The 27125-nt window shown below is 42.7% G+C and overlaps 1 protein-coding gene across 1 annotated transcript; it reads left to right on the top strand.

The window, feature by feature from the left end:
• The first annotated feature begins 1987 nt into the window (after window positions 1-1987).
• On the top strand, window positions 1988-23862 carry LOC309402153 (phosphatidylinositol transfer protein beta isoform-like). Its single transcript, XM_081971786.1, has 12 exons — window positions 1988-2115; window positions 4692-4722; window positions 4939-5084; window positions 5161-5252; window positions 6967-6974; window positions 7470-7544; window positions 13462-13545; window positions 14618-14695; window positions 16864-16974; window positions 19243-19365; window positions 20372-20453; window positions 23508-23862. The coding sequence occupies exons 1-11, from the start codon at window positions 2096-2098 to the stop codon at window positions 20417-20419; spliced, it is 816 nt and encodes a 271-aa protein (XP_081827912.1). The 5' UTR covers window positions 1988-2095; the 3' UTR covers window positions 20420-20453; window positions 23508-23862.
• The last annotated feature ends 3263 nt before the right edge of the window (window positions 23863-27125 follow it).

The following is a 27125-nucleotide window of genomic DNA, read 5'->3' as shown; positions in this document are numbered from 1 at the left end:
CACTCCTTCCACAGACCTCTCAATCCCGAGAGATCTGGCAGACTTACCTGAGTTTGTTGCAAGCCCACAGCGAGCCCCGAGTGAACAAACTCAAAGGACTCCGGCCGCGGCCTGGGGTAAGTTCCAGCAGCTTCCATAAAGCGGAGCTGAAGAGCACATAGGTCCATCTGACCTGCTTGAAACACCAGTTCAAAATGAACTGCGCAGGTCTGCCAGGGTAAAGCAAAGACCTGCCTACCTAAAAGAGTACGTCACTAATTGGAACACTCCAACTAAGAGGGGAGGGGTGTTAGATACCCACACAAGCTGCTGTGGTTTTCACTCCAGTCCTCTGTTTAGGTGGGAACAGAGGTTGAATCTGATTGGTTGAGAGGTCTGACAGCTCCCTATAAAAGGAGAGCTGTCAGACCTAACAGCTGCTGTATTGTACATACTTGTCTGTTGAATAAAGAGCTGTTGTTACGTTGAACCTGAATCTGTCCTCTCATTGCCCTATCTAACAGAGGGAATCAATATTAGATTCCAAACCCCTTGGATGGCAATGTAGTCCAAGACCTGGAAAGATACAGGCTCCCCTAGACTAAAGTATGACCCTCAAAGCTTGAATGTTCAAGCCTCTTGCCTCCTTGAGAATGTCACAAAAAGCACCAAGGGCTTTTTAGAGCAGAGACCAGCAAAGTAAGAGCCATTTCTAGCTAGGGTGTCACTCCCAGCATTGACTGCCTTGGAGGAGAGTCAGAGTTACCGTTCTGGACTGAGTGGACTATAACCAGAAAAGGTTCAAATATCAACAGTTATTGATTGTCCTCAATCAACCCATTTTTTGTGCTTATATAATACGCTGAAGAATTTATTCACCTGAAGATGGGGTCACCCAAAGATCTAAGCCAAGGAAACAAAGCACAATCAAAAGTGATCAAACAGGTATTCAGTGATACATTCTTGCATTACTGCTGCCTTGTTATGTGACTCAAAAGGGAGGAGGACCAAACCATCAGGGGATTATGAACATGAACATTCTGAGGCTACCACGATCTGATTCAAAACAAAGACAACAGAGCACAACAGAGCAGAGTTGAAAGGGATCTTGGGGTCTCCAACCCCATACTCAGGCAGGAAACTACACCATTCCAGACAAATGGTTCTCCAATCTCTTCTTAAAAACGTCCAGTGTTGGAGCATTCACAAATTCAGGAGGCAAGTTGTTCCACTGATTAATTGTTCTAATTCTCAGGAAATTTGTCCTTAGTTCTAGGTTGCTTCTCTCCTAGATTACTTTTCATGCATTCCTTCTCATCCTGCTTTCAGGTGCTTTGGAGAATAGCTTGACTCCCTCTTCTTTGTTACAGCCCCTGAGATATTGGAACACTGCTATCATGTCACCCTTAGTCCTTCTTTTCATTAAACTAGACATACCCAGTTCCTGCAACTGTTCTTAATATGTTTTAGCCTGCAGTCCTCTAATCATCTTTGCTGCTCTTCTCTGCAGTCTTTTTAGAGCAGGGGTCCTCAAACTTGGCAACTTTAAGATTTGTGGACTTCAACTCCCAGAATTCGGCAGAGCTGGCTGGAGAATTCTGGGAGTTGAAGTCCACAAGTCTTAAACGTTGCCAAGTTTGAAGACTTCCGTTCTAGCGTCTCAACATTTTTTTACATTGTACTACGTGGCTCAGTGTTGTCTAAAAGCGATAGCTTCCTAGACATAAAAGCAGCGGAGTTTGCTGTTTTTCTATTTCAGGGTGAAATCTTCATATGCCCCAGCAATACTCAACCGCGCAGCTCTCCTCGCGAGGAGGGGTATTGTATTCCTTTTCCGGAATTAGCCATCCTGTCAATCAACAGGCAATTGTATGTCCGACAGGAAGACCCACCTCCGCACCACATCTCCCTAAAGCGGCAACCCATTCATTGCTTCGTCGGCTTCTGCCGGGAAAAAGGAAGCCTGATTGAGGGCGGAAATGGCGTCTTAAGGGGCTGGTCTGGGCAAGTGACTGCTGGAGTAAGGGCGGAAATGGCGTCAACGGCTGAGGAGGGGAGAACCAGGAAGAGAAGGCAGGGTGCTTTGGGCGTGCGAGGCGCTGGAAGGGTGTGAGGGATGGTGCTCATTAAAGAGTTGTAAGTACAGGAGGGGCAGGGGTGGGTAAGAGGTGCGCATGGGGGGGGGGAAGGGTTAATGGGAGGGGGGGAGTGGCTCATAAAAAGAGGGTAGGTAACTGAGGGTCTCAGGAGCCGCTGAACACGATTACCCCTCCCCCCTCTTTATTTGACTGTTTTGTATAGCACTTAACGGTTATATAGTCCAGAACTATTTTATGTTGTATTTTGGATGCTGTGAAAATATTATCAACTTTAGTTTAGATCTGACATTTGGATGCAGTGGGCTCTTTGAGTACTTTGAGTTCAAAGTAGCACTTTTTCCCTGTTTCCTGAACAGCCTCAACTGGAGAGTTGGATTAAAACTTCTTTATTCCCAGCCAGCATGCCTCCTGTGGTCTCACCACTTTGAAAGCACCACAGCTCTTCCAGCTTCTCTCCTGCTCATAGATGGCACCCAGTTGAGGAGACTAAGAATAAATCCACTGCCACACAGCCAGTTGTTTGCAACTTAGAACTGACTCACTCCTTCCTTCCAGAGAAGATAGTTTCTTCTTAATTACCACTTCCTAACATCACTATTTATTTTACTAATCTTCACTAAGAAATATAGGAGAGGTCGCTAGGGAGTATCGCAATAGTTTCTTGGCTGCCTTTTTTCAATCTAGAAACTGTTGTATTTTAGGAATAGATTTAACGGAACTTAATTAGAATAAACCCAGACATTTGCAATGCAAAATGTCACCACAAATCATGCTTAGACAGTATAGGGGGAATTTTGCAACAGATTTTTCTTTGTTAACATGTCAGGACAGATAAGAGCAGGAAGGTGTTTGAGATAACAAGAATGAAACTCTACTTTTCTGTTTCATCTTAAACAAGCAATAGAATTTTAGAGGATTTTATATAAGGAAGATTGCAGTCCTGGCATTTGTCCCATTCCACCCAATGGTTTTGGTTTTGAATAATATGTATTCAGTTGTATTTTACAATAGAAATTAGCAATTTGTGACTTCCAGATGATGTCGAATTTTATATCCCATCAAATCAGTTACTGGCTATTTTGGTTTTAATAGAACTTGGAGTCTAATTTAGTGAGATTTGAGCCATAATTTCTGACCTCCCAGTGCTTATTTGGGGGGAAATATGGTATTGTCTGCATAGTTTTTAACTTTCTTTTTTGTCTATATTTGATATTTTGTTATCAGCCCAGACTCTCTTTTTGAGTCCGGTGGCCTTAACACACGTAATAAATATTTAAATATACATGCCTGAAATTGCAAAATTTTCAATGATCTGTTGTGCTTCTTAGGCACCGGTATGTTTGTGTTACCTTTGCAAAAGGAGGCACAATTTCTGGTCCACAAATAACTAGTCATTTGTCCTCTCAAAACCTTAAACAAGTGTATTATTTACTACTATTAAAAAAAATCTTGGGGCAACAAGTTTCCTTAGCTCATATGGAAGTAAAATGGGGATAATTTAATATTTCTGTTATTTTATTGTTATTTGGTATTTGTAATCTTTTTTTCCTGCCCTCTTCCTTAAGGTCACATGGCAATTAGATGGCCTTGCAAATCTAATCAGCATAGAGAAGTGACTGCCGACCAGCTTAGTTTATGATAATTCTGCAAATAAGCTTCCTCTTCAGAGTATAATAGAAAGCAATTGTGCTCTGCATATATGTTTATAATTGCTTTGAGATTTTTTTTAATGGGAAGCAATGTGCAATAATGTCCATTAATTAGACTGCAGGATCCAATATAAATTGCTTTGTAACTTAATGTAATTATGGATTTTATCAATTGAACTCACATCCTTTAAAATGTTTCCAGATGGATAGTTTCTAGTGCTAGCAATCAGAATTGTACGTTACTATTCCTATGTAGCAATTTAATAATTTCCTCATGATATTTTAATGCAGAAAAAGGGAAGGGGTTTAAAAGGAAGTTAATGATAAGAAAAAGTGGAAAGATTTTGTATATACTATAAAATTCTGTGGCTGAAACAAAATGATTTAGGTCCTTATCTCAGGTCTCTTAAGGCAGGAAAGATGAGAATAAATATTCTAGTGATTAATGGGAATATTTATTGCAGACCAATCCAGAGGATCATGTCCTTTTAAAGTTTTTTTCCTTGTGAGATCTACTAAAAACAAACTAAGAATAAAAATCTAATCTGAATAAGTTCCGTCTGGTCTGGTAAGCAGACATGTGGAGAATCCTTCCTATCTCGAATAATTCAGTGTATTTTCTAAGCGATCATAGTTGAACTGTTGGCAAAATATAGCAATGGGACTTAGACTTAGATCCCGCTTCATAGTGCTTTATAGCACCCTCTAAGAAGTTTACAGAGTCAGCATGTTATCTCTAATATCTGGGCCTTCATTTTACCGACTTCAGAAGGATGAACTTTGAGCCCATCAGGATCAAACTCCTGGTTCTATTCTACTTAAATATTGTTTTTGCATGAGTATATTTGTGTACTCTTTTTATGTAAAAAGTAGTGTTGGGAGAGACTGAAAATTGGGGAAATCTAACTATTTTCCTTCTCTTTTTTTTTCCTCCCCTGCAACAACAAAAAAAAAAAAAATCCAGTCGGGTGGTACTACCTTGCTCTGTAGAAGAGGTGAGTTATAAACCTTGCCCTGAGGTAATTCCACAACATTCTTTGCCCCACTGATAAAGCTTGTGGGCACCATTGGGCTCTTATAAAACAATCCAGAATTAACTATATTCTGGCTTGCTTTCCTTCCACTCATGAATAGATATCAATATTCTTTCCTTTTCCTCAGGGGAAAACAGAATTTTAACACACACACACATGTTTTTTTGTCATCTTCAGTATCAAGTGGGACAATTATTTTCTGTGGCTGAGACTAGTAAGAACAACACCGGTGGTGGTGAAGGAATTGAAGTGCTGAAAAATGAACCCTACCAACACGAGGGAGAGCAGGGGCAATACACCCATAAGATCTACCATCTTCAGAGGTAAGAACCATCCTGGGTATGGACAGGTGATAGTGATGCTGGATCTGAAGCCTTCTTTTGCTTCTTTCTCTCACAGCAAAGTTCCAGGATTCATCAAGATGTTTGCCCCAGAGGGGTCTCTTGTTGTCCACGAAAGAGCCTGGAATGCCTATCCTTATTGTCGGACGGGTAAGCCTGCAGGAGGGGAAAAGAGACATCTTTAATATTGGCAGAAATAATTATTGATCAGCATGGAGATTTTCAAGCACTAATTCAAATAAATATCCAGACTTCCATATTTCATTGAATAAGACAATTTTATTTTGGGGATACAGATAGTCCTCAACTTACAACCACAACTGACCCCAAAATTTATATTGTTAAGTGAGAAATTTGTTAAATTACTTTTGCCTCATTTTATGACCTTTTTTTTTTTTTGCACATTTGTTAAGTGGCAAATGTGGCAAGTTGTTAAATTAATAACACGATTACTAATTGTGTTGTTAAATTACCCTGTTTCTCCAAAAATAAGCCTTCCCTGGATAATAAGCTCAATTGGGATTTGAGTGCATGCACTCAAATAAGCCTTCCCCGAAAATATTTAACCGCATGGGCAGCCAGTCCCCAACATTTCCTTTGGTTGTTTGTCATGCAAACAACACAAAGTGAGGAGGCAAGGCTGGAGGGAGGGGGATGGGGGGGGACATGCTCCATGCACCCCACAAACCCTTACCTAATAGCCACTCCTGCAACCCTAGCCACCGCACACCTGTCACGCTAATGGCGCCGCAAAAAGAGCAGCGGCATAGCAGCAGTTGTGAGGTGACCATGATCACTGCCTCCTGGACCTCAAAAATAATAAGACCTCCCTGAAAATAAGGCCAAGCGCTTATTTTTGGGGTCAAAAAATGAAGGGAAACATGGTAGTAACACAGTTACTAAGTGAATCTGGTTTCCCCCATTGACTTTGCTTGTCAGAAGACTGCAAAAGGTGATCACATGATCCCAGGATATTCCAACCGTCATAAATGTGAGTCAGTTGTCAAGCATTTGAATATAAACCACATGATCATGGGGATGCCTCAACAGTCATAAGTGTGAAAATGGTCACTAAATGAACTGTTATAAGTCGAGGACTACCTGTACATTCCCAATGCCAAATCGGTAGTGTCTTGGCAGAGGATTGAGGGAGCAGCCATTCAGTATAACCTTGCTTGCTTAGTGGATGGAGCTTGGCATAATTTACTAACAGATCTTCACTTGTTGTTGTTGTTGTTGTTATTATTGTTGTTGCTGCATGGAATCTGAAAATACCAAAGATCTACAAAATTGACCAGAGGGCAATGGAGCATTTAGAAGGGCAGGAGTTCATTCCTGTTGTGTTCTGCGATTCACTTTCTACATTGTTAACATCATATGAATACATGCCTGCTAATTCTCAAAAGCTTGGATTGGCAACCTGAGGCCTTTTTCAGATGCACTCAGCTAAAAAAAAAAAAAAACAGCAACATGAATGAAATACATAATAAAAGTTTTAGCATCGTTTTTAAAAAAGGAAAGTGCCCAAATTGTATTCTGTAACCCAGGAGAAAAATAAATCTGGGATCTGAATCACATAGCCTGTTCTCTTGACATCATCCTTCAGGCCACTGGGCCCTGAGCCCTCCCAAAAATGTTAAATGCAATGCTTGGACACAAAAGCATTCTCCATTTCGACCTTCTCGGCTCTGATGCCTGTGGCATCCTAGGTGCTGGATTCTAGCATTGAGTCATGCAGCATTGTTACTATGCTTTTATTGTTGGAGCAGAATAATAAGATGTAATTTAGCAAGATTTTCTGTTTTGCTTTGCCACACTAATATTCTTTTTGTCTTTCCCCTTATTTTGGCCTCATCTACTGCAGTTATTACGGTAAGTGACTTCTGAAATGAGTAGCTTTAGGAGGGGGCATTTCCCCTGGTTATTCCTCCCTGTCCACAAACATCCCTAGACTTCTGAGCACACTTGTTTCCTCTAATATAGTCATCCCCAACCTTTCCGGCTGGGCGAAGCGCTGACAGGAGTGGGGGGGGGGGGGCAGAGGGGACAGTTTCACACACTCTCTCACTGTTTGCGCAAATGGAGTTTCATGTGCTCGTTGCCCCTTGCGTAGCCCGGTCACCATGGGGCCATTGGCCAGATCTAAGCCACAGACGGGGGGCAGGGGATTCCTGCTCTAATACCTTTCTATGGGGTTTATCGGTTCTATGAATTGAATTGTTACAGTCAATTCATAGTTGTACAAATTGACTCAGAAGATTTCAAAGTAACATATCCCTGACAAGTGCTATGTGACCTTAGCATTTGCAGGTTCTATTGTCAGCACCAAGAATTCTTGTAACCTTGTTTCCTTCTCCTTTTCCATAGAACGAATACATGAAGGATGATTTCTTTGTCAAAATTGAAACATGGCACAAACCGGATTTAGGTGAACAAGAAAATGTAAGCCTGCAAATATAATAGATTGTTTGTCCAAAGAATGGGGGTGCCTAAATCCTACCGAATTCTGTTCTTTACAAGCAGTCCTCAACTTAAAACCATTTGTTTAGTGACTGTTCAAAGTTATAGAGGCACTGAAAAAAGTTGACTTATGACCATTTTTCACACTTACAACTATTGCAGTATCCTCATGGTTATATGATCAAACTTTGGACGTTTGGCAACTGGCAAGCTTTTATGATGGTTGTAATGTGTTATGTGACCACCTTTTGCAACCTTTTGACAAACAAAGTCAATGGGGGAGGCCAGATTCACTAAACTACCATGTTGCTCACTTTAACAATTGCAGTGATTCACTCCACAACTTGGGCAAACAAGGTGGTAAAATGGAGCAAAAACTCACTCTGTCTTGCTTAGCAATAGAAACTGTGGGCTCATTTGTGGTTGTATGTCAAGGACTACTTGTATAGGCAATTAGATCTTGTATTGCTGGACTCAAGTTTTATTACCCAGAAATATAATCATAGTTATCAGTGATTAGGGGACATTCAGAACACTTCATTTACTAGTTATTTATTTACCCGGCTATTGACTTTTACTACCTGCACCCTTACCCAATTGGGCTTTAATATTCTATCAATTTATTCAAGGTTAGACCTGCTCCGCCTGCGGGAGGCCCCTCTCTCGCAGGTATGGCCCTTGGCTCTTACAAGGGCCTGCTTTGATGACGGGTTTGTGAACCCCGAGAGGTGGAAGAAACGGAAGCTGAGGGGATTTTTAGTCAAATGTTTTACATTGTTTTTAGGGGGTTCCAGGGAGGGGGGGTGGGTGGGTCAGACCAGGAGCGATGTGAGAGCCGGGCCTCCAGGTGTGGTCGCGAGCAGAAGGGGCGGAAGGGAGGAGGAGGGGGAGGACACCATTCCTATACAGGGCTCTTTAATTCCAACGGTCGCAGGGAGGGGCAGATACGAGGACAGCTTAAGAACCTACAGTCGGTTGGGAGACCGTGGTTGCTGGTTACACCCGGTCGCTTGTACCAACCCCCGCGTTCTAGGTGGTCAAGAGTTACAGACCCAAGGCCTGAGGCTGTTGTTATGCAATGCGAGGTCCGTTGTTAACAAGGCCCCCCTCATTCACGATCTAATTTTAGAGGGGGAGCCGGACCTCGCGGGAATAACGGAGACCTGGTTGAGCCACGAGGGAGGTCTTCCCCTCGTCGAAATGTGCCCACCAGGCTACCGAGCATTTCACCAGCCCCGGGCCCAGGGAAGGGGCGGTGGGGTGGCAGCAATTATTCGGGAGGACTTAGAGCCGAGGGAGTCTACTGTGCCACAGACGTCCGGATGTGAATCCCTTGTTGTGAAATGGGGGCCTGGGAGACAGTTGGGCCTGCTGATAGTATACCTGGCTCCTCGCTATACATCAGCGGCCCTGCCCGAACTCCTCGAGCTGATCGCATCGGTGGCGGTTGAGACCCCCAAACTTTTAGTGATGGGGGATTTTAACCTGCCATCGATGGGAGAAGCATCAGAGGGGGTTCGGGAGTTCATGGCTTCCATGACAGCCATGGACCTGACTCAAATGATTCAGGGCCCGACACACGAGGGAGGACACACTCTGGACCTTGTTTTTGTCTCTGGCCAGTGGCTGAGTGATCTGGGAGGAGGGGACTTAACCATCACTCCCCTGTCATGGTCAGATCACTCACTCCTTCGTCTTGACTTCCCTGGTGTTACCTCCCGCTGCGGGGAGGCGGAACCGGAAAGTTCCAGATGGTTCCGCCCCAGGCGCCTGATGGAACCTGATAGGTTCCAGACGGAGCTTGGGCCACCTCCTGTAACCTTGACCCGCCCCCGGGTAGAGGACCTGGTAGTTGCGTGGAATAATGCAACTACCGGGGCCTTGAACCGGGTGGCGCCTTTGCGGCCTCTCCGGCGGCAACGATCCACCCTAGCCCCTTGGTTTACCGAGGAGGTAAGGGTGATGAAGTGCCGCAAGAGACGTCTAGAGAGTCGTTGGAGATCCTCTCGCTCCGAATTTGATCGAACACAGGCACGAGCCCATTTAAGGACGTACCTTGTGGCATTGAGAGTGGCCAAACGCCAATATTGTGCCACTCTCATTGCATCCGCGGAGAACCGCCCTGCCGCCCTGTTTCGGGTGTCCCGCTCCCTCTTGTTTCAGAGACCACGGGAGGCCCCCCTACAGGGCAGGGCAGAGGAATTTGGTAAATATCTGCAGGATAAAATCGCTCAAATCCGGAGAGATTGGGTTCCTGTCAGTGATCCAATGGAGACGTCCATGGCGAGTCTTGAGGTATCGATCTGGGAGGAGTTTGACTTGGTTGCCATCGAGGATTTGGACAGATTGCGTGGACGACTGCGACCCACCACATGTTTATTGGACCCGTGCCCCTCCTGGCTTGTACTGGCATCCTGGGAGGTTACACGAGACTGGCTCCTGGGCCTAGTGAATGCTTCGCTGAGCGAGGGGTCTCTCCCGGCCGCCTTGAAAGAGGCGGTGGTGAGACCCTTGCTCAAGAAGCCTTCCCTGGACCCTTTGGAGCTGGCCAATTATCGTCCTGTCTCCAACCTTCCCTTTTTGGCGAAGGTTGTAGAGAGTGTGGTGGCCTACCAGTTTCCACGACGTCTGGAGGAAAATGATTATCTAGACCCGCGCCAGTCCGGCTTCCGCCCCGGTCACAGCACGGAGACGGCCTTGGTCGCGTTGGTGGATGATCTCTGGAGGGCCAGAGACAGAGGTTGTTCCTCTATCCTGGTCCTATTAGACCTCTCGGCGGCTTTTGATACCATCGACCATGGTATCCTGCTGCGCCGGCTGGAGGGGTTGGGGGTCCGGGGCACCGTTTTGCGGTGGTTCGGCTCCTACCTTTCTGACCGGACGCAGCGTGTGTTGGCAGGAGAAGAGAGGTCGACCCTACGCCCCCTTACTTGTGGGGTGCCACAGGGGTCGGTCCTCTCGCCACTCCTCTTCAACACATATATGAAGCCGCTGGGTGAGATCATCCGTGGTTTCGGGGTGGGATACCATCTGTACGCTGATGATACTCAGCTGTACTTTTCCACCCTGAACCACCCCAACGAGGCCATCGAAGTGATGTCCCGGTGTGTGGAAGCCGTACGGATCTGGATGGATGACAACCGACTCAAGCTCAACCCCTCCAAGACGGAGTGGCTGTGGGTACCAGCTCCCCGGTTCAGCCAATTAATTCCATCATTGACCATTGGGGGCATTCAACTTGCCCCCGTGGAGCGGGCGCGCAATTTGGGCGTCCTCCTGGATGCCCGGCTGTCCATGGATGACCATGTGACAGCCGTGGCAAGGGGGGCGTTCCACCAGGTTCGCCTGGTGCGTCAATTGCGCCCCCTACTGGACCGGGACGCCTTACGCACAGTCACTCATGCGCTGGTGACGTCTCGCTTGGACTACTGTAACGCTCTCTACATGGGGCTTCCCTTGAAATGCACCCGGAGGCTACTGTTGGTCCAGAACGCAGCCGCGCGGGTAATTATGGGGAGTACTAGGTACTCCCATGTGACACCATTCCTGCGCGAGCTGCACTGGCTTCCTGTGGTCTATCGGGTGCGTTTCAAGGTTTTGATAATAATCTTTAAAGCGCTCCATGGCTCAGGACCTAGTTACTTGCGGGATCGTATTCTGCCCCATACATCCCTGCGACCAATCCGCTCGCACAGAGAGGGCCTCCTCCAGGTGCCGTCCACAAGACAGTGTCGGGGGGCGGCGCCTAGGAGTAGAGCCTTCTCTGTGGCGGGCCCAGCCCTGTGGAATGACCTCCCTCCGGATATTAGGAATACCTCTGACCTCCGCTCCTTTCGTATTAAGCTTAAGACCCACCTATTCCAAGTAGCTGGCCTGGCTCAACTTTGATCTAACCATATCGCTCCTGACGGGCTTTTACTGGGTATTTTAATTATATTTAATTATCTAGGGGTTTTTAAATACCGTATTTTAATTGTTTTATTTATCAGCCGACCTCCTCCTTGTGTATGTCTCGGTATATGTCTCTGTTATGTGTTTGTTTTGTCCATATTTATTTCATATGTTTCATTGTACGCCGCCCCGAGTCCTTCGGGAGAGGGTGCGGCTAAGAAATAAATATTTATTATTATTATTATTATTATTATTATTATTATTATTATTATTATTATTATTATTATTATTATTATTATTATTTCTGGGTTGCACTGTTATCTTCCAGAAAATCTTTGGAACAGTTGAATCATTGCAGTTCAGATAATTCAACTTTACATATCCCTATCAGCATTTATTTTCACGTCTGGCTAATTATGTAGAAGAGAGATTTTGAATTGTTAAGATTATGTGCTTATTGTGACACGGGAAATTAAGCTATGCTTTATTTCCTTGGGGCTTGCCATATTGTTCATATCCAGCCATTAAGGTTTGTATTTAACAAGTCCACTTCATTTAACAAGTCCACTTTAATTACCATCAAACTGTGGGTTATTGTCATAGGGATGTGTTAAAACTCAATGTTTGAGGCATAGAACATGCAGGTGTTCTTTTTGGGAGTTCTGGAAAAGGCTCATTTGATTATTTAGGGAGTGACTATGGTTTTCTAGAAATAAATTGACCTCTCCAGAACTGGCTTGGGTTGCCTAGGTAGGGGGTCAGCAGTGAGATTTTCAGGCAATATGTGACAATTTAATAGGGAATAAAGCACTTAGAGTAAAGATATTTTTTTTAAAAAAAAGCAAAGCTGGAGCAAGACCTTGCTTGGTGCAAGAAGTCCAAGGAAACACAGAAGGCTTAATGACAATATGTTATAGAAAAAAAATTAGAAAAAGTCTTGGACAAAATATTCCAAAAGTTGATTGAAGTCTCCAAGAAGATAGCATTCCCATATGCCACCCACCTGTTCCTTAAAGGAAGGAGTTAGAGAAGAGTCTCTAACAGATTAAAAGAAAGCTGGCAGCAATTTTAGATACTGGCTGCATCCCACATGCTAGTCATATTTCTTTTGTTAAAGAAACCAGAGATATAAGCCTGTCTTTTAGATAAGCAAAAATGTCATGGTTCATTTAAAATTTCCTAGATAATACCAAGTTTTTTTTCTTTTTAAAAAAAACAACTCGACTTACATAACTATATATTGGTTAGATGCATGGAAAAGGCCTTATAGCAAACTATGAATTTTAAAAAATCATGAATACTTGCCCTGTACAAACGCCATATTTTACTATATTTATAATCAGTGAGCCAACAAAAACATATTCAAATTGGTTGAATGTTTTGAAACCATGATTGTCTGATCTATATATATCCATTAACATGAGCAAAAACCCATCAAAATAATTTGTTGGTGCTTCATAAGTCACCACAGGGTGATCCATATTTAGACCTTATCAAACTGTAAATTATGGAAATGAGAATTTATTACATTTTTCATTTAAAATATTTAATAATGATTTCTTAAACTTTTCAATTAATGAACACAGAGCAATCATATAATTTTAATTATAATTAGCATTCAATAGCAATAGCACTTAGACTTATACACCGCTTCATAGTGCTTTACAGCCCTCTCTAAGCGTTTTATAGAGTCAGCATATCACCCCCAACAATCTGAGTCCTCATTTTACCAACCTTGGAAGGATGGAAGGCTGAGTCAACCTTGAGCCGGTCAGGATCAAACTGCTGGCAGTCAGCAGAATTAGCCTGCAGTCCCACCCACTTCTTTTTGGAATGCAATTCTAGCCCACCTACTCAAAAGCTAATCTGTAAAAGTTGCCTTGCCTTATTATGCGGTATGAACTCAGCCACTGTCTAAAATATCATCAGTACAGTATGTATAAAACATAAGTAGACGTTCTCCAGAATCCTTTTGCCTTTGACATTGTTAAAATTTTCTCCTTTGCAGGTCCATGAGCTAGATGCAGATACTTGGAAAGATGTGGAAGTTGTTCACATAGACATTGGTGATCGGACACAAGTATCAGATGATGTAAGAAGATACTGTTTGGGATGTCCTTTGGCAGTTGGCATGATGGGTGACCTGAGATGAAAGCTGGGAAATTTTGGGTCATGAAAAGGAGACTGGGAGACACCTGTGGGCTACACAGCCAATGGACTTCATTTCTGGTGGCAACAGTGATGATGACTTATATCAGTTTCACTAACTGCTGGCTAAAGTTCTGCCATCATCCTGAGTCCCTTTTGCGTTTCACTGGCTTTTAGATGTTAAACATTGCCTTTTTTTCAACCTTCTCTATAACAGTGATGGCTAACCTTTTTATCCTCGTGTGCCAAAAGCATGCACGACTGTGCGTGCCCACACCCATAATACAATGGGTGCACAACCCCCCTGCACATGCACACATCACACACACACACACACGTGCTCCAACCACCCCTGTGCATGCGCACGTGACCATCACCACCACCACCCCGTTTTGGGCCTAGCAGGCCTCCCTGAAGCTTCCTGGGACCACAAAAAGGGGCACGAGGAGGGCACGGGGAATGCCCCCCCCCCATGCTTCCCCACCTCCCATGCATGCATACGTTGATACAGGTGTTATGTCTGCCTTGTATGCAGCTTTATTCCTCTCAAGCATTCATCTCCATTGTTCAGTAATCCTCTCTAGGATTTACCTCTATTTGCTCCTGTGAGGCACTTCCTGTTCCTGTTGGATGTATATAGTTATATTCTCAATGGCTTGTATAGTGTTTTAACTGCGTTTTGATTAAACAACACACGCTGAAGAGACCCGAAAATCAGCTGGCCAGTGGGAGGCACACGCATGGTGGAGCTCAGCTGGGGCGACAGCCATGTGCTGGCAGAGAGGGCTCCACGTGCCACCTGTGGCACACATGCTATAGGTTCACCATCACGGCTCTATAGCTAAGTTAGTTGTTTCTGCTCAGCTGATACAGCAGGAGACATGCTGAATTGTTCTATTTTTTTATTTTTTTCTCATCTACTGAATGGAGGGAAAAAAATAGATATCTGGATTCTTCCTTACATCACTGTTTGCTAGGATTTTCTGCTACATTTTCTCAACTCTTTTCTCTTTCAGGATTACAAGCTAGATGAAGATCCAGCTCTTTTCAAATCTCTGAAGACGGCCAGAGGCCCACTTGGCCCCCACTGGAAGGTAATATCTACCTCATGAAAAGAAGGAAACTGGCTTTTTAGTACATCTTGGATTGCCTGCCTGCCTCCCTCCCAATTCTTCCCCATTCCCCAGTTTTCAGGCATTCTAGATTCCAAGAGAGGCTTGATGGGAAGCAAACTCATTAGAGTCCCCCAAATTTAGTTTGACCAACCAAGTATTTGTGGTTATCAGGTTGTTTTTCATCCAAAATAGGAGTTCAGTCCTGCTTTTTTCTGTAAGACTTGTTCACATACTGTGCTCTCCTGCTGGGCTGCTTAAGTTGCCCCATACATTTTAGAGGTGTTGTTATGCCACAGAACTCACCTGCTCTTCTAGACCAGCCTTCCACAATTTGACACTCTCTGAAAATGTTGCTGTTCAACTCCCATCATCCCCAGCCTACATCTGGAAAGCATCAGGATGGAGATGGCAGATTAATAGCATGAAGATCTAGATTGATTGCCTTGTCCTTAAAATACAATTGATGGTCCCAGACCAGCCACTGCATTCTCAGCCTAACATGAACTCCTTAAAGAAAAGTAATCTTGCTTTTCTTTGCTCGAAGGGTTGTCTGGAAGAATAATGAAGGTTTTTTTCTCCCAAGTATATTATATGTTGAGCAATGCAAACTGGGCAAGAAAAATTCATGTGGGATATTTTGATCTAGTATTATCTGCTCTTTCTGCCTCCCTCAAGTTCCTCTCAGGTGCTTCACCCAAGAGAAACATTATTTTAAATTTCCAGGATGAGAGGTGGGGAAGGCCTATGTCCCCTTCAAGCCTTGAGTGATATTACGGTTTCTTAAATAAATTCTTTCCAATTCATCAGAATGATGGAAATGGGGAATTATGTGAAGTGGCTTGTAATTCAAGTCTACCTGCCCTGTCATCAGAAAACTCGCTGAACAGAACTGGGCCAAATTTGGTATGTAGGAGAAACCAGCATGAATTTAAAATGGGGCCGGGTCTAGCCAAGAACTAAAGAGGAAAAAAAGTCCAGAAAAATTCCCCCCCCCCCCCAGTCTCACTATAATGGGAAAGGCCATTGAGTTCAGTTGATGATGCATGCTCCATCTAAGGCCTTCTTCCTTTCCCAGTTTTCAAATTCCATGTCCTCTGCATGCTTTCCTGTGTCAGAAGGAGCACCCCACACATGATTGCAATGAGATGGTAGTACAGGTAGCCCTCGCTTGCTGACTGCCTCGTTTAGTAACCGTTAGAGTTATGATGACGTTTTTTAAAAATTGGCTTTGTGACAAGTCTCACAATGACAACCATCTCAGCGTCCCACAGTCACATGATTGCCATTTGGGTGCTTCACAGCTGAGGTGCATTTACAACCATTGTAGTATTGTGCAGTCACGCAATTGCCATTTATGCGCTTCACAGCAAGTATCTAACAAGCAGAGCGAATGCAGAATATTGTCAGGGTTCCAAATAGCATCCAAAATAAAATAAGAATCTGACGCAAGAGGTTCCTCAAAATTCCAGTTTGTTAAAAGAGCCATGCTGGCACATCTGGGAAAACCCGAATCTGAAAGGTTCCAGGTTTTCCCACACAGTTGAAAGTTCAAGATCTTGCCCCAACACCCACAAGTCCATCACATGGTCCAATCTTTCACTGCTACGAAGACAGATTCCTCCCATCCACATCCGGCCAGGCGCAGGAACAATGCGACCTTGACTTTCTGAGGAAGAATGTTATTATGGTTACACATCACCCAGCTCTGTATAATCCCTCCTCCCATTCTCCCACAGTAGAAAGTATGGCAGGCCTGAAATCCAAAAGGCAAAAGATAGCTTCCAGGCCTGGCAGATATAATCCAGGGGTTGTGGTCACATGATGTCTCAATGACTGGTGGTTTGCTTAACAACTGGGTAATAACATTCAGAGTCTTTTGCAGTAAGGTGATTTTCTGTTTAGCAATGGTGTGGCTGGCCCAAATGTGGTCACTAAGCAAGGATTACCCGTAGCCATATTTAATTACAAACCAAATCTGTGAAATTGAATTTCATTTGTGTTCTGGCCCATCCATTTGGAGGAATGTGACTTTGAGCATGCCATATGTGCTCTTGGATTGGATGAAGTAACGCAGGCTTCGCTAACTCTTCTGATTTTATTCTCCCCCCCCCCTCACTTTTTGTTGTTGCGGTTGTTGTTCCTGTTAGCTGGAACTAGCCAATAATGAAGATTGTCCCCACATGTGTGCCTACAAACTTGTGACTGTGAAGTTCCGCTGGTGGGGCCTTCAAGGAAGGGTGGAAAAATTTATCCAAAAGGTTAGTTCAAGTTGCCTGCTCCGGTTTGAGAAAATTTGCTGGTTTGAACAGCAAACAGGTGGAACCCAAAGCTCTATTTGAGGGGAAAAGCCCCTCTTCCACCAGTAACATCCAGCTAATATCGCTTTTTATGGCATAATAAGATAGGTTGAATCTGGTAAAGATCAGGCCATTTTCTCAGGAGAAGCATAGAATTAACTAGAATAGAAATAGAATAGAATAGAATAGAATAGAATAGAATAGAATAGAATAATAGACTTGGAAAGGACCTTGGAGGTCTTCTAGTCCAACCACCTGCCTAGGCAGGAAACCCTACACTTCAGACAAATGATTATCCAACATCTTAAAAACTTCCAGTGTTGGAGCATTCACAATTCCTGGAGGCAAGATGTTCCACTGATTAATTGGTCTAACTGTCAGGAAATTTTCCTCAGTTCTAAGTTGCTTCTCTCCTTGATCAATTTCCACCTGTTGCTTCTTGTTCTACCCTCAGGTGTCTTGGAGAATAGGTTGTCTCCCTCTTCTTTGTGGCAACCTCTGAGATATTGGAACACTGCTTTCATGTCTGCCCTAGTCCTTCTTTCTCTTAAGCTAGACATACCCAGTTCCTGCAACCGTTCTTCACATGTTTTAGCCTCCAGTCCCCTAATCATCTTTGTTGCTCTTCTCTGCACTCTTTCTAGAGTCTCCACATCTTTTTTACATCATGGCGACCAAAACTGAATGCAATATTCCAAGTGTGGCCTTACCAAAGCATTATAAAGTGGTATTAACACTTCACTTGATCTTGATTCTATCCCTCTATTTATGCAGCCTAGAACTGTGTTGGCTTTTTTGGCAGCTGCTGCACACTGCTGGCTCATATTTAAATGGTTGTCCACTAGGATTCCAAGATCTCTCTCACAGTGACTATTATTGAGCAAGGTACCACATATATGTACCTGTGCATTTTGTTTTTCTCGTCTAAATGTAGAACTTTACTTTTTTCACCATTGAATTTCATTTTGTTAGATAGTGCCCAATGTTCAAGTTTGTCAAGATCCTTCTGTATCTTAAGCCTATCTTCTGGAGTGTTGGATATCTTCTGGAGTGTTGGATGCCAGTTTGGTATCATCTGCAAATTTGATGAGTTCCCCATTTATCCCCTCATCCAAATCATTGATGAAGTTGTTGGAGTACTGGGCCTAAAACAGAACCTTGGAGTACTCCACTGCATACTTCCCTCCATGTAGATGCAGTTCCATTGAGGGCTACACGTTGAGTGCGGTTGGTCAGCCAGTTATGAATCCATCTGGTGGTGATGCTGTCTAACCCACATTCTTCTACTTTATTTAGTAGTAGGTTATGGTCTACCTTATCAAATGCCTTAATGTAGTCTAAGTGAACTATATCGACGGCATTCCTCTGGTCCACTAATTCTGTCACTTTTTCAAAGAATGCAATAAGATTAGTCTGGCATGATCTGTTTTTGACAAACCCAAGTTGGCTTTTGGTTATTACTTTGTTTGCTTCTAGGTGTTCACTGATTTGTTGCTTGATTATCTTTTCCAGAATCTTTCCTGGTATTGAGGTCAGGCTGATAGGTCTGTAGTTTCCTGGATCTATTTTTTCCTCCTTTTTTGAAGATGGGAACCACATCAGCTCTTTTCCAGTCCTCTGGCAGTTCCCCAGTGCTCCAGGATCTCTGAAAGATATGGTTCAGTGGTTCTGTAGTCCTCGACTTACAAACCATTCGTTTAGTGACTATTTGGAGTTATGACACGGAAAAAAGTGACATAATTGTTTTTCACACATACAGCTGTTGCAGTGTTCCTGTGGTAACACATGATAAACCGTCAGACCCTTGGCAGGTGGTATGTGTTTATGACGGTTGCAGTGTCTGGGTAGCCGTATGGTCCCCTTTTGCGATCTTAGAAGCAAAGTCAATGGAGAAGCCAGATCCACTTAAATATTTTACTATTTTAACGACTGCAGTGATTCACTTGACAAATGTAGCAAGAAAGATTGTAAAAGGGGTCAAAACTCACTTAGCAATTGTTTTGCTTAGTAAAAAAAAATTTGGGCTCAATTGTTGGTCGTAAGTCGAGGACTATCTGTAGTTCAAAATGGCTGCCAGTCTCTTGCTTCTCTGTCTGAAAAACTAGCATAGATTTATTGCTGTGACTTTGATATCTAAAAGCTTAGAAAACTTATTTTGGTTCCCAATTTGGGCCGTCTTGTATTCTCAGCATCTCAGTTTCTTAAAAGCTTCTCTTTCCTCTTGGACAGCAAGAAAGACGCCTCTTTACCAACTTCCATAGGCAGCTGTTTTGCTGGTTGGATAAGTGGGTGGATTTAAGCATGGCTGACATCCGACGGATGGAGGACGAGACGCAGAAAGAGCTTGATGAGGTACTAAGGATGGTTACCAGTCTGGGAGTAGTGTATGTATTAGGTGGGGTAGCAGAGTAGCTTTCTTTCCCCAAGGAAAGTCTCTGCTAAAGCAAGAGACAAAGCCTTTATTCTTCTATAGAATGAAATTAATATAAGGGTATTTTATAAAACGAAGCATCCTAGGTAAAAAAAAATGAAACAAGCACTTATTTTTCTTCAAAATCATGTTTTACTCTTAAAAGACTGCAAATAATAAAGTTTTTTCTTAAAAAGACTTTTTCTTTGTAGTAAAAAGATGTAAAAATATTACATTAATAATTTATTGTTTGGGAGGGGTATATGTGATCCATATGCAATCTCTTCCCATCCTTTTTGTGTCTGCTATACTTTTTCTCCAAATATTGTTGCTGGAATTTGTATTAAAAACATTACTTCTCAGCTTTTGGGATAAGAGCAAGTATACTAACAGCAGCAAAACCACCAGATTTTACTGATATTATATTGTGACGGGCTTTAATCATCTATTTCAAGTTGAAAAGATTTCAACCCCCTCCATCAAAAATCTTTTCAAATAGATTTTTTTAAAATTGTCCCAGTTATTTCCCATATTGCTATTTTGTGCTTTTGATACCAATTAATTTAAAAATGAGAGGTAGTGTCTTGCTTTTGTAAGAGTGTTTCTCAACCTTGGCAAATTGAAGATATGTGAGGACTTCAACTCCCAGAATTCCCTAGCCAGCCATGCTGGCTGGAGAATTCTGGAAGTTGAAGTCCAAATTGTCAAGATTGAAAAACACTGTTCTACATATTTGTCTGTTTCGTTGTACATTCATAAACAGCCATCTATGATTAAAATATGGAAATACATTTGAATTCAGTTGTACTTGATTACTACTAGGAAACATAAGATTGTTTTTATTTCACAAGTGGAATCAAGGCTAGGAGAAATCAAAGTGGGTCAAACCCATTAGGAAATTATTCTTGCAAAAAGCCATTCAACCAGAAATTCTGTATTCTATTGCAGATCCGCCAGAAGGGCACAGTGAGAGGCATGACTGTTGGGGATGAATGAGTGCCCCCTACTGCCTAGGGGAAGAAATGACAAGGTTGGAAAAAACAGGAGTGGAATAAATAGCATGCTGGAAAAAATGTAGGGAATTTATTCAAAAGCCTATGTCTCAGCTTAGTGCAATAGAAATGCAAGATGTTTGCCTTACACAGCCTTTGCTCCTGCCACTACAGTGCAAGTAAACTAAAAACGAAAACTATAATTATCCATAGAGAACCATTTTGATGTGGTGGTTAAGGCACCAGGCTAGAAACCAGGAGACTAGTTCCATGGTCCTAGTTCCATCTAGGGTACAAAGCCGGCTGGGTGACCCTGAGCCAGTCATTCTCTCTAGCCCCCCCCCCCTCAAAAAAAAGAAAGAAAACAATAGCAAATACTTATGAAAAATGTTGCCAAGATAACTACAGGAAATTAGAGCTAATTATTGATTTCCTGGCTTACTTGAATCAACTGTGAGAAGGCTGCATGAACAGGAAAAGATTTGTCACATCTTGTTTAGCAGAGATGTGGCCTTGCAGATGTGGTCAATATGATATAGATCATCTTTGTGAGAGATGAGTATATAAAGCTAAAGTTAGTAGGGATATTTTAAGGCCACTTTGTAATTTGCATTGCATTTCTTTTGAAACCTTATGATTAGAGCTATAAATTCAAATAAAGAATAGGCTTTGCAGATTCATGCTAGCTATATTTTTTAATCAACAAAGCATAGATGTAACTTCCTCAGTTTGGTATCTTTCAGATGTGTTGAGTTCAAACTCCCTTTGTTCTTGGCCAGCCTTTGACTTATAATCTGAAACATCTGAACAGCATCCGATGGAGGAAAGCTGGTTTAAATATTTCAGTTAGTTAGCATTCATCTTAAACTTTATTTGTATGTCTAAATTGCTTTATGTAATTATAAAACAGAAACAGCCCATATAAAGTTTTTTAAAGAATGCTAAATTAATTTGTACTATAAATTCCACTTTAAAACATAGAATGTAAGCACAGATGAAATTAAAAAGCTAGCCGCAAGCAATCTGCTTTAAAAGAGTAGAATGGCAAACATTCTGATTGAAAGGACCCCTTTGAAGAACAAGTTTGGGGCGCAGGAATTTCTTCCACGGTGGTAAGGTTAAAAAAAATACTTATTTTGGGGACTTACTATATGTTAGAAATAACAATAGCACTTAGACTTTATATACTTCTTCATAGTGCTTTACAGCACCCTCTAACCAGGGGTGTCAAACTCCCATCATTATGATGGCATCACATGACGTATCAGGAGTTTTTCCCCTTGGTGAGGGTGGGGCCAGCACATGATGCATCTGGCCCATGGCTGTAAATTTGAGACCCCTGCTCTAAGCGGTTTACAGAATCAGCATATTGCCCCTAACAAACTGGGTCCTCATTTTACCAACCTCAGAAGGATGGAAGGCTGAGTCAATCTCTAGCCCTATCAGGACTGAACTCCAGACTTTGAGCAGAATTAACCAGCAGTACTGCATTCTAACCACTGCACCACCAGAGCTCTTTAGCTAGTCGAAGATTCAAAACAAGGCCTCATATTTTTAAATATGGTTCTTTCATTCAAGTGAAATTGAGAAAAAAATAATGTTTGGTAATCAGGAATGGTTTGTACTGATTAATACACAACTTCCATCGTCTTAATCTTTGTCAGCTAAGACCACATATCTTACAGATAGATCTAAACTGGTCAGAAGTTGCATTAGCATTGCTGAGGACACTTTGATGACTGTAATAGAGGAGCAAAGGTTTTTAACTTCCTATTGTTTAACAAAAGCAAGAAAAATGTTCTTAACTTAAGATAAAATGCCATAGTTGGAATTTTGCTCAATGTGTATATTTAGAAAGCAGTATTTAATTCCTGTAATAGGAATGCCAACAAGGCCTTTTCCTTGAATTCAACTGGGTGTTTTACATTAGAATTCCTGATCTATGCTGACTATAATGTAAATTGGTCATATTATAGTGTCTTGTTCAAATGAAGCAGGGACTGATTCTCCAAGTTTCCTTCAATTATTTTGTAGTTGGCTGATTAATGGAACTCAAGATCCTAGCTCAGTGTTCCTCAATCTTGGCAACTTTAAACGGGTCTATGACAATTTGACGTGGGCAACTCACTACAGGGAGCTCATCTTGGCCAATTTGTCTTGGCCAACTTACTGCAGGACAACTCACTGCAGGGCAAGAATTACACTAATGTCAAAGAAATGCTGAAATAGAATCATTAAAAAAAGAAAGGTCCAATAAAAATCCAATCTTCTGTATTTTAACAGTTTTTTTAAAAAAAAATCTTGCTTTAATTCTCTTGTCTTCCATTTCAAAGTTCTAAAGTTTTACTCAAAGTAGCTAGGACGTTTCTACTTTAAAAATAATTTTGAGTCTCCCTTTCCTGAAGATTCTTTTGGGGTTACACTTTGAATTAAAAAGGATTCTTCTCACCCAGTTCCAAACACTGTTCACCAAATCCACTCCAGCACTCTTCTTGGATGTCAAGCTCTCGCCAGCTTTCTGACAGCTGACATCTTAGGCTGTCTCTTTTCTTGTCGTGGCACAGAGGAAAAAAGCCCCGGGGCTCTGCAGGAGAGTTGTGATCTCTCCTGGAACCTCACAGGATGATCCTCCTTAGCTTCACCTCCCCTCGAAGGAGGTATTGGCTTTTTTCAAAGCCCATGGACAAGAAGTCAGTGTAGAGGACGGAGAGCTCCGTTCCCCTGCTGCTGGTAGGCGCCGGGACGTCACTTCCTCTGATTGGGGAATTCTTGAGTTGAAGTCCATGTGTCTTAAGTTGCCACGGTCAAGAAATACTTTTCTAGTTAAAACAGGAGCAGGTTCCACAGGCTGCCTGTCCTTTGTTTCATATGTGTGGAGTTTTGAATACACCATCCAAGAATTCAAAAACAGAAAGCAAGGCACACAAGCAGTTGCCACCCAAGGCCTGGTGTGAACATCCCTATTTGTTTATGCAAAGTGTGAGTCAAAGAAAGCTGAATTTCACTAAGCTCATTCAGGTTTAGACTCAAGTTTTCTCCGTAGAGAAAATATTACATTTTGCTCACTCCTCCCTGTCTCTTTCCTACCCTAGATGCAGTGCCGGTTCTGACCTGAGATTGGACCTCTCCTTGTGGAACTTTGCCTTCTCCCTCTTCCTCCCTTTCGTCAACCAGGAAGAGGGAGATGAGTTCTTTCTTTCATTCCATCTACTTGGTCTTAAGATATTCCAAGCTGTCCCTGATTTTACCAACCAGGGAATCCCCATGAAACTGCTGCATATTACTTACTGATCATGGATTAATAGGTGTCCTTACTGCATGAATGGGATATCGAAGGGGCCAAGGACCTTTCAGGGGCTGGGGGCATCTCCTTTTTCACACTGCAGAGTCAGCAATGCATGAATATTAATAACATTAATCTGAATATTCTTTAGAATCATACTTCAGTGGGTGGGTGGGTGGGGAATTTATAGGAAGTGGGAAAACAAAACAAAAACGGTTTGAATTGGGAGGAGGGAAATTTAAAGTTAGGAATATAGTTAGTTTCGGTGGAGAGGTCTAAGCCGCCCATGAAAACTGTTTCTCCCTTTTTGAAACCATTCAGCTTCCAAAGCTGGGGGCGGGTGAGGGTGGTGTAAAAATGAAGTTTCCACTCCAGGAATTTTCCTATGCATGCTACATGTTGGAGTCAAACATGCCACTAGGAAGGGCCAGTTACAGGCAGAAATATGTCTCCCATTTGATCTGAATTTCAGACGTGGCATAAACTGCAACAATATTTGGTGGGACAGTTTCCTGCTATATTTTTCTGCTTTGAAGCAGCACTGGGACCTTTTCTTTAATTCAGGGTCTTTCCCCTTGCTTCCTCTTGCCTCCACCTCCTATTCCAGTGAAGTGGGAACACAAATAGTTTTCCATTTGGGGAAGTGGTGCATAGAAGCATTTCAGGCCTTCTGGGGATTAAGGAGAAAGAAACAGACTTGGCGGCCCTGGGCTGTAGTTCAAGGAGCGGCAATAGTATTTTTTTTTTTTTTTAAAAAGGAAAACATTGAAAATCTTTTTTAAAAAAGTAAAACAGCAAATAAACTTGAAACTGAGTTTTTGTTTAATTCTTACATTGGGTGAGAGTCAATTACTGCTGTATATTATTTCGATATTTGTAATTTGTGTCCTCTCAATGCACTGAAGATCAAAATGGAACATTTTATGCAATTTCATATGTTACTTGTTTGCACCTCAGATTATAGACTTTCTACAGATGACACCACGTGTAAATGTGCGTTTTTCTGGTGGGTTGGCTTCATACCCTAAAACCGTAATGGCGAACCTATGGCACGCAGGCCACAGGTGGCACGCAAAACCCTCTATAGGCACACCAGCCATTGCCCCAGCCCAACTCCATCGTGCCTGCGTGCATGCCTGCTACCGGCCAGCTGGTCTCTGATGTGCATGCATGGGGAGGCATGCGGGGGGTGCTTGCATTGCATTTTGGGGGTTCCCGTGCATGCGTGTGAACCCCTCTGCCCTGTTTTGGGCCTGGAAAGCCGTCTGAACCAACCTGGAAGCCAAAAGTGGGCGGGGGGGGCACATGCGCAAGGGCAGTGCATGTGCAGGGGATACTGGCATTGCATTTTAGAGTTAGGGTTGGCAGGCTTTGGGCCCTCGTCATCAAAAAGGTTAGCCATCACTGCCCTAGATGACAGCCATTCTGTTTTTTACTTGGAAAACAAGGCAGACATCAGAACAACACAGATACTCTTTCGGTTGTTCCCTGGGCAATGATTCCAAAGAAGTGAGGTTTGAAAAGCATGATTGCAAGACATTGAGAGACAAAGCTACACCGATGATATTCGTGCTCTGTCATCATCTGTTTAAAATTATGGTGTCCCATTAAAGGCCATCTGGGTGATTTAACTCAGTAACTTTACAATTACAAACATTGGCATACTGCTAAAACAATATTAGCAGATAGGCAAGGCTGACCAGGATCCCTTTCCTGCAGTAGTAAGAATGTTTAAATGGTCATCATCTGCTATTACCTTGCTTTTCTCTACAAGTTTTCTAATTGCTCATCAGTGCTAAAACCATCCCCACTGATGGCGTCCTTGGTGCTCTCTGAACTTAGTTGTTTGCTTGCAGATTTTTTACTACCCAATTAGATAACGCTAACAATGCAGATCAGTGTGGAGTTGGTCCCTTGTTTGAATTGATTAGGGTATTACTTTCAGCTTGATTGTTTGCTGGTGGTAATCCACGTTTCTCAGGAAATGGGAACTATCGAGAAAACCACACCTTGGCAAGGCAAGCTACTCTGTATTAATGGAGCAAACCTCACACTAGCCCACCTCATGTTACTTTATGGTGATGTTTGTCCATTGTTTTTGAAATGGACCTTGACATCTAGCAGGTTGTAGGTTGTCCTTGATGTGTCTGCAGGTGGCTGGTAAGGCCTATACGGGCACCGAATGTTCTGCCACATATTGGGCAGACGTGTTGACACCACTATTGCGGTATTTGTAGCTCTGGCTTTATGGAGTGTTTGCTTCTGTTGTGCTATGGTTGTCCTGTCTTCAAATGTCAGGCAGGCCTTGGTGGATCAACGTGCACCATGTCTATCGATCTTGTGCCAGGGTTTCCCAGGAGGTGGTGTCAATATCCAGGGGCTTGAGAGAGGGTTCTTCCTTTGTCCCCCATGCCATCACTTTCCTTGAGACAGCTCACCATAGTGGAGCTGTTTGGGGATACAGTGGTTTGGGCTTTAATCAGCAGGGTATAAACTGATGGCAGGCCTGCTCTGGAGAGGACTTCTGTTGTTACTTATTTGGATAATGAGACCCCTGCAGGCAAACACCCAAGCTCAGAGAACAACAAGAACTCCCTGAGCTACAGGTATTTTATTCTATTTGAGCCATCCCTAAATAATATTGTAGGTGTTTTGCTCCCACGTTATTTCTTGGCATTCAGGTTCTTTTGGCTCAAATCATTTGACTGCCAGGTGGACATATTCTTTTTTCATGGTCCAACCTAGAAGTTAGAAGAGTGCTTCTCAGCCTGCTGGCTGGGGAATTCTGTGAGTTGAAGTCTACACATCTTAAGCCTCCAAAGCCGAGAAACACAGAGGCTCATGTGAGGATGATTAACTTATTAAAGAGTAGGTTAAATTTGTGTGGTTAACTGTTAAGCCCCTTATCTTCAGTTGCAAACCATACAATGTTGCTTCGCTAATTTCTCAGAACCACTGAGATGCTATTCTGTTGCAGTAAACGGGAAGAGGGATTTGTCAGAGTTTGATGCAAAAATTAAATCCAGAAAGCACACACAGATAACTGATTCAGCTGGATTCATTAAATTCTTTATATACATAAGAATAGATGAATGAATGTACAACATCCACAGGTGGTTTTTCCAAGTAAACCCAAGGCAGGAGAGTTACAGGCAAACACAAGCAGCTAGTTTCATTTCAGCAGACAAGCCCAAACAGACTGGTAGTTTACTTCTCAGAGCAGCAGACTGCTTAAATTTCTGTTTCTGTCTCTGCACAGACTTTGATCTGTTTACGCTCCTATTGGCTGACTTAGTTCCTATGCCTATTCATTGGCTGACCTTGTTCCCGTGTCTCTCCCAGTCATGAATATTTTAACAGGATTTAAGTCAATATTTATTATTCTATATACAGTCTTGCAACCTCCTCCACCTACGTATTTAATTAT

The sequence above is a fragment of the Natrix helvetica genome, assembly GCF_964273705.1.
Source record: "Natrix helvetica genome assembly, chromosome: Z".
Taxonomy (NCBI): Eukaryota; Metazoa; Chordata; class Lepidosauria; order Squamata; family Natricidae; genus Natrix; species Natrix helvetica.
Note: the sequence above shows the minus strand (reverse complement) of the source record. Positions and strands in the feature narration are given on the sequence as shown.